Source organism: Epinephelus moara, chromosome 11 (genome assembly GCF_006386435.1).
Source record: "Epinephelus moara isolate mb chromosome 11, YSFRI_EMoa_1.0, whole genome shotgun sequence".
NCBI lineage: Eukaryota > Metazoa > Chordata > Actinopteri > Perciformes > Serranidae > Epinephelus > Epinephelus moara.
Window position 1 is genome coordinate 37,576,160 of NC_065516.1, and position 7,393 is coordinate 37,583,552.

General features: G+C 44.4%; 1 protein-coding gene across 1 annotated transcript in view; it reads left to right on the top strand.

Moving 5' to 3' along the window:
- Positions 1 to 678: 678 nt before the first annotated feature.
- The window catches only part of chodl (chondrolectin), an 18,267-nt gene continuing 11,552 nt past the window's right edge, over positions 679 to 7,393 (top strand). Inside the window, exons 1-2 of the mRNA XM_050056733.1 lie at positions 679 to 944; positions 6,582 to 6,757. Coding sequence (XP_049912690.1) covers positions 875 to 944; positions 6,582 to 6,757 — 246 coding nt within the window. The 5' untranslated portion in view covers positions 679 to 874. The remainder of the gene's footprint in view (positions 945 to 6,581; positions 6,758 to 7,393) is intronic.

Genomic DNA, 7,393 nt, shown 5'->3' on the forward strand with positions numbered 1-7,393 from the left:
GTCTTTGTGCTTAGCTGGGCTAATAGCCTCCCTCTACTGTCAGTCTTTGTGCTAAGCTAGGCTAACAGTTTCCCTCTGCTCCCAGTCTTTGTGCTAAGCTAGGCTAATAGCCTCCCTCTACTTCCAGTCTTTGTGCTTAGCTGGGCTAATAGCCTCCCTCTACTGTCAGTCTTTGTGCTAAGCTAGGCTAACAGTTTCCCTTTGCTCCCAGTATTTGTGCTAAGCTAGGCTAATAGTCTCCCTCTGCCTCCAGTCTTTGTGCTAAGCTAGGCTAAAAGTGTATCTTTGCATCAGATTAACCTTTTAGTGTGTGTGTGGGTGATTGAGGGGGGGGGGGCGGAGCTCAGGTTGGTCAGAACTGCAGCAGATATCAGATGATGTCATCGATGATGTCATTAGTTATCAGTGAGAGGGATTCATGTATTGATCAGCTGCTCTGCTGGGAACCAATCAGTTGCCTGCGTGAGTTTAAGTGAATTAAAGTGTATGTGTGTGTGTGTGTGTGTGTGTGTGTGTGTGGCCCCCCAGGGCCCAATGAAAGAGGAGTTGTACATCTGCATTGATCAGAGTGTAGGAGGAGTGGGGGAGGAGAGATGGAGGAGGAGGAGGAGTGGGGGAGGAGAGATGGAGGAGGAGGAGTGGGGGAGGAGGCGGAGAAGACAGAGCTCAGATGTTGGCGTTGGACAGAAGGCGTCTCGCCGCCTGACGCTTCACACGCTGGCAGCAGAGACGACAGGAAGTGAGGAGAGATGGAAACAACCAGACAGACTTGAGGAAACAAAACAGCTTTTATTTTGAAATTATTTGAGGCTGTTTTGTTTTTTTCTCTGAAAGATTTTTTTATTTTATTTTTGTGATAAAACATAAGAGGACGATGCTGCTGATGGTCGGGGTCGTCATGGCGATGATGGTGGCCCAGGTGAAGGGAGCACGGGTGGTGAGCGGTGAGTCTGTCAGTTTGTATTTGAATGAAACCTGAACTGAAGACAAGACGGGGCCTGATTAGGTTTTGTGTCGGCTTTTTAAAGGTAGACATTTTGTATTAACGATGTAAAATGAGAGGATTTTAAGATTATTACATAAGAAATATTTCAAGCATCTCGTGCATGGATGAAGATATTTCATTAATAATATTAAACATTTTCTATATTTTCTACAGATGAAACTTCCGCCATGTCTTTCTTTCTCTAGAGTCAAAATTAAAGGCTTTTTATTCTTTAAAAAAAATCCTTAAACAGTGCAGAAAAAAATCATTTGATTTATTATGATCAATGAATCAAACATGTTCAGCCCAGACTGAGGTCATATCAGATATAAATAAATAAAGGTGTATCTGAAATGTTAATTTAATGTTTTAATAAGATTTGAAGGCGTTAAATATTTAATAACATCATCAGCTCAGATCTGAGTGGAAATAAATTGATGTATATTTGTTGTGTTTAAAGAACCTGGATTAATATCAGCTGTTTGATCATTTTCATGTTTCATCCGTTTTTTGTTTTTACAAAGTTTCGGAACGGCCAACGTCGTCTGTCTCTGAGAAACGCTGTGACTCTAAAGTTCAGTTCAGACTGACGATTGACGACGAGACGAATCATGTCAGAGAAAAGTGTCAGCGGTGTGAACTGGCCGGTCTGAGCTCGACTCTAGCCGGCTGATGATGTCACCTGACACTCAGCTGGTCAAATGGCCCGCGGCTGGTTTTAAAGCACGTCACCTGTTTCGATAGTCAATCAGCTTGTAGTGAAGTCTGCTGGTCACGCAGATGGCGTGTTGGCTTGCTGCAGCAGGTGCTCTGTCCCCACCGAGCCCTCTGTTTCCGTCCTCACGCTGTGCCGGTGTTAGACGGTGGGTCGCTGCTGCTGCTGGCTGTATGTGCTTATGCCCCGCCCACACACACATTCTCAATGACTGATGAATTGGCGCCGGTTATTTACATTATTTTGGCGTATTGATTATGAATACAGTCCATCTGATGCTGGTTTTGTTTCATCACTGTAGCCAGTATCTCACTATCACTATCCTCATTCAGAGTTTAAGAAACTACAAATTATATTCAGCCACAAAATAAGTCTGAAAAGCTGCAAATCAGAACGGAAGCACAGAGAGTTGTTGACTAGAGATGATACGCCGTCTCATGGTGGGCACTTCCTGTCAGCGTTACAGATCAGAAGCACATTGAGTTGTTGACTAGAGATGATACGCCGTCTCATGGTGGGCACTTCCTGTCAGCGTTACAGATCAGAAGCACAGAGAGTTGTCGACTAGAGATGATACGCCGTCTCATGGTGGTGACTTCCTGTCAACGTTACAGATCAGAAGCACAGAGAGTTGTTGACTAGAGATGATACGCCGTCTCATGGTGGTCGCTTCCTGTCAACGTTACAGATCAGAAGCACAGAGAGTTGTTGACTAGAGATGATACGCCGTCTCATGGTGGTCGCTTCCTGTCAACTTTAACACCTCAACTTCTTTAATGTTTCAGTTCAAACTCCACTTAAGCTCCTTTCAGGTGGTAATGTAATGTTTGCAGTAGTTTGATTTCTACAGATTCTTGCTCCAACCTTCAGGGCTTCACTCTCCACTTCAGCTTCCTCTCGTAATGTTTCAGTTTTGATTTTCATTTAAACTAAGTGGTGTTAAAGGTGTCGCACTGAGTGGAGTAGAGGTGATGTTGAAACTGAAATATTGTCAAACTTTAATTAAAAGCCTGGTCCCTTTTACCAGCCCACTGTGGCTACATGTTTAAACAAATAGAGGCCTGGTCTGGTTACCAAACACTTAACTTCTTCAGATGTATAAAACTGGTTGTTGAGTACCCACTGGAGCTAACGTTAGTCAGTGTGATCGTGATTCACTCAGATTTCCCTGCATGATGACAGAACAAGCAGTGACTCCATACGTTTCCTCTGAAGCCGTCATAAAGTCAGATTATGTGTCTGTTCCTGGATTATTCTGTAAATTCTTCATCTTCCTTCAGTCTCTAAGAGTCCTCACATCACAAGAACCAAAAGGGTTTTTTATCCAGATTAATCACAGTTATGAGGATTGTTTTAACAGGATAATGTGATGTTGTGTCAGGTGATGTAATCCTCTCAGAGTTCAATCAAATCAATGATTGATAACTGATATATTATCTGAAGACTAATTTCTATACAGTAATATTCAGACTGTTTTAAATTAACAGTTTGATTGTATTTCCTGATCTTTGCTGAGACACAGTTTAATGTGAGATTAATTAAAGGCCTGTCTCAAATAGAGGCCTGTTGACTTCAGTAATTACAGTATGATAATAATCTGGCTGCTGTTAGATGTTTTACGGTGTACAGAGTCAAAGTGGTGTCTGACAGTGAGAGCTGAAAGAAGCTGAAGCTGACAGTTGACACAAAGACTCGACGCTGGGCGGTCAGCTGGTGAGGTGGTTTGTGAGGGAATTATGAGTGTGTTCAGGCTGGTTGCCACAGAGATTCCTGGTGGTTGCCTGGGCGTTGGTATAATGCCAGTCGGTATTTAATCAGCAGATGATGATGATGATGATGAAGCTCTGTCACACATGTCATATAAAGTAATAAAACCTGAAGCAACAGTTTGAACACAAAGCAGCTTTTATTCTTTTCTTCCAGTAAATCTGATCTCCAGTCTGTATTAGTGTTTGATCATCACAACAAACCGTCCATCGTCTGCTGACGAACAACCTGCCTCAGCAGCAAGGCAGCAAGTAACGGAGACGCCAGGGAAGCAAAACTGAGTTTAACAGAGAGAGACGGAGGGATGGAGGGATGGAGGGAGAGATGGAGGGATAAAGGGGGCTGATGGGAGACAGATATATATGGAGCTCTTTAGTGGCTTTAACAGTAAAGTGATGATGGTGCAGAAGAGAATCCAGCTAATCACTTAAAGTAGGTCTGAGTGTGTGTTTGAACCAGAGTGTGTATTAATCACTGCAGCCACAAACACACACAGACACACACACACACACACACGCACACAGACGCACACACACACACACACACACACACACACACACACACACACACACTGTGCTGTCCTGACATCAGCAAACTGTTTCTGGAACTTGATGGTGTCACTGATACCGACTGTTTAAACTTGCGCAGTGGCTACTGTGACCTCACAGTAAGAGGGTCCTGGTTTGAATCCAGGGTGGGGGAGTCCCTCTGTGTGAAGTCTGCATGTTCTCGCTGTGTCAGCGTGGGTTTCCTCCAGGTGCTCCAGCTTCCTCCCACAGTCCAAAGACATGCAGGTTAACTGGTGACTCTAAATTGCCCGTAGGTGTGAATGTGAGTGTGAATGGTTGTCTGTCTCTGTGTGTCAGCCCTGTGATAGTCTAGAGGCCCGTTTCCACCGCAGGAACTTCGGGGTAATTTTACAGGGCCGGGGCCGTTGGTGCGTGTCTCCACCGCAGGAACCACCCCCGAAGGACAGAGTTCCGGAACTTTTACAGGGGCTAAACAAGTCCCTGCCTCGGAGTAGGTACTCAGAACGGCCCCAAAAAACTCCTGGCTGGGGCTTGGGGATTACTTGGTGCTGATTGGATATACTCAAGGCGGAATGTGACGTCAACAGAAAGCAACAAAATAGCCGGCATTTTTAAAACTCAGCAGACGAGGGTTAGCTCGTTCATATAGCTTCCGCCGCCATGTAAAAAAAACTCACTGAATGGCCCGTGAAAGAAATATTTTTTCCAGCGGATATCTTAGTTACAACATGATTGAGCTAGCAAAGCAGTTTTGTGTTGATATGTGTGGTATTTATTCAGTTTTGGGAAATCACGATGTCTAGAAAGCATCAGCTGACAGGGACCACTAAAAGCAGCAGCAAAGCTAACATCAGGACGTCATCTGTTAAAAGCCTCCCGTTATCGGATACGACATGAAACTACTCCAGTTAGCTCAATCATGTTGTAACTAAGACATCCGCTGGAAAAAAAAAAATTTTCTCAGGCCATTTAGTGAGTTAGTGAGTTATTACAGACACCGCTATCGGCTAACGGCGTCCCTACGTCGCCCCGGTCAAAATGGTCGCGCAACATTTACGTCACATCCAGAGCCCGTAACTTTACAGGAACCTTCCTCCTACTCCGCTCTCTCAGTGGAGACACGGTGGTTGAGAGGGCCAAGTGAGAGGACGTTCCTGTAGTAGTTCCTGCCCCCCAAATAGTACCAGGAACTTCTTCAGTGGAAACGGGCCTTAGTGACCTGTCCAGGGTGAACCCTGCCTCTCACCAAGTGTCAGCTGGGATAGGCTCCACCCCACATGACCTACAGGACCAACAGGATAAGCAGTTACAGAAATGAATGAATGAATGAATGAATGAATGGATGAATGGATGACATCAGCTGGCATGAAGTAAACAATGCAGATCCAGTGAAACAGTCTATAGACTGAGTCACCGTGACTTCACACTAACAACAACAACAACAACAACAACAACAACAACAACAACAACAACAACAACACTTCCAGGTTGAAAACAGCTGATAATAACTGTGTATATAAAATCAGCATCTTGTTTATCCCTGTTGTCTGTAAGGTTTGAAGATAAACAGTTAAACATGGTGGTCCGACTTGTCTGACATTTCTGATGTCAGTATTTTATGTACTTTGCTGTTTCTACTGACAGAGAAGCTGCAGCATGTGCTGCTGTGGACGGAGGAGGATTAAAACAATAAAGTTGTAAACCTATGAGAATTAAATAGAAGTGTTATGAGATGAAACTCATAGTTTTAGGAAAACAGAAGTCACAGATTACGACCAGAAAGTCTGGTAACATGGTATAAAGGACAGTGTGTACAAACAGTGTTGGGATTGATAGTGACGTTTTAGCAGTAATGAAGTGATATACTGTGTCACCAACAGGACTCAGGTGATATCATTGCCTTTATAATGTCACGTAACACGTTACCACCTGAAATAACACTGATCCACTTCAGCCAGAACAAACATCATGTGAAGGTCGTTGTGTCACGTTACAGACGACATTATAGAAGGTGGCGTTAGAGAGAGTTTTTTATTAAGGATCATGTAAGAAATAAGACTCCTAGTCAGGGATCAAGGAAGAAGGATTCCTGCTGTGTGAATAAAAAATAAGTGGTCTCCTCGTTATTGGTCAGGTACAAAGAAGTGTCCTTGTTAGGCACCAAGGAAGAAGAAAGCTTTAAATCGGGGTTTACACAAGAAATAAATCTTCTAGTGAGAGATCGAAGAAGAGGAAGACTTCTTGGTCGAGAGGAAGGATGAAGTTAGTTTCTCACTTAGGCATCAAGCGAGACAGACGCTTCCTAGGTTGGGATCAAGTAAGAGCGAATTCTTCTCATGAGAATTCAAGTCAAAAGGAAGCCTCTGCATCAAAGATAAATAAAGGAGAATTATAATAATAGGAGATTGCTATCAGAGATCAGGCAAGATAAAAGCCTCCTAGGAAGGAATGAACCAGGAACCCTCCTAGTCAGAGCTCAAGCCAAAGGGAAACCTTGTTGTTCTAATCAAGCAGGACAGAAGCTTCTTAGTTGAGTCAATCGACCCACAGTGGGCAGGACTAAGACTGTGTCTTTCCCTCTCAGGTCAGACGGTGTGTATGGGGGGTCCAGAGCGTCCCTGCTATAAGATTGCATATTTCCATGATGTGTCGAGCCGTGTCGCATTCAGGGAGGCACATCAGGCCTGTGAGATGGACGGAGGGTCGTTGCTCAGCATCGAGAGTCCAGCCGAGCAGACAGACATCGAAAACCTGCTGCAGGTGAGATTTACCATTGGGGCACGTTTGGTCTGGAAACACTGTTTTGCTTCAGTTCTAAGTAGAACGTCATGTTTCCTTGGAGCGGTGTGCAACATGGGTGTGTCAGAGGTGTTACCCAATCAGCAGCAATAAACCTCGCTGTATTGAAAAGGCAGTGCGCACAATGAGTAATGATAGTTCCTATAATCATCATAAAGTTATTAGCTCATAGAGATGCTCAGACAGTCTCACAGGTAAGAAGAACCACATAGTACACGTAATCCCTTCACTCAGTTATGCTTCCAATTTCATCCTCTTATCTGAGGCTGGGTAGCAGGCTGAGCAAAGTCTTCCAGACGTCCCTCTCCTCAGCTCCATCCATACAGCTCCCTCTCGAGGATCCCGAGCCATTCCCAGAGGAGTCCCTCGGGAGTCCTGTGGGGGGTACTGTGGGGAGTCCTGTGGGGGGTACTCAAGTCAATTTCAATTTTATTTATAAAGCCCAATATCACAAATCACAATTTGCCTCACAGGGCTTTACAGCATACGACATCCCTCTGTCCTTATGACCCTCGCAGCGGATAAGGAAAAACTCCCCCAAAAAACCCTTTAACAGGGAAAAAAAACGGTAGAAACCTCAGGAAGAGCAACTGAGGA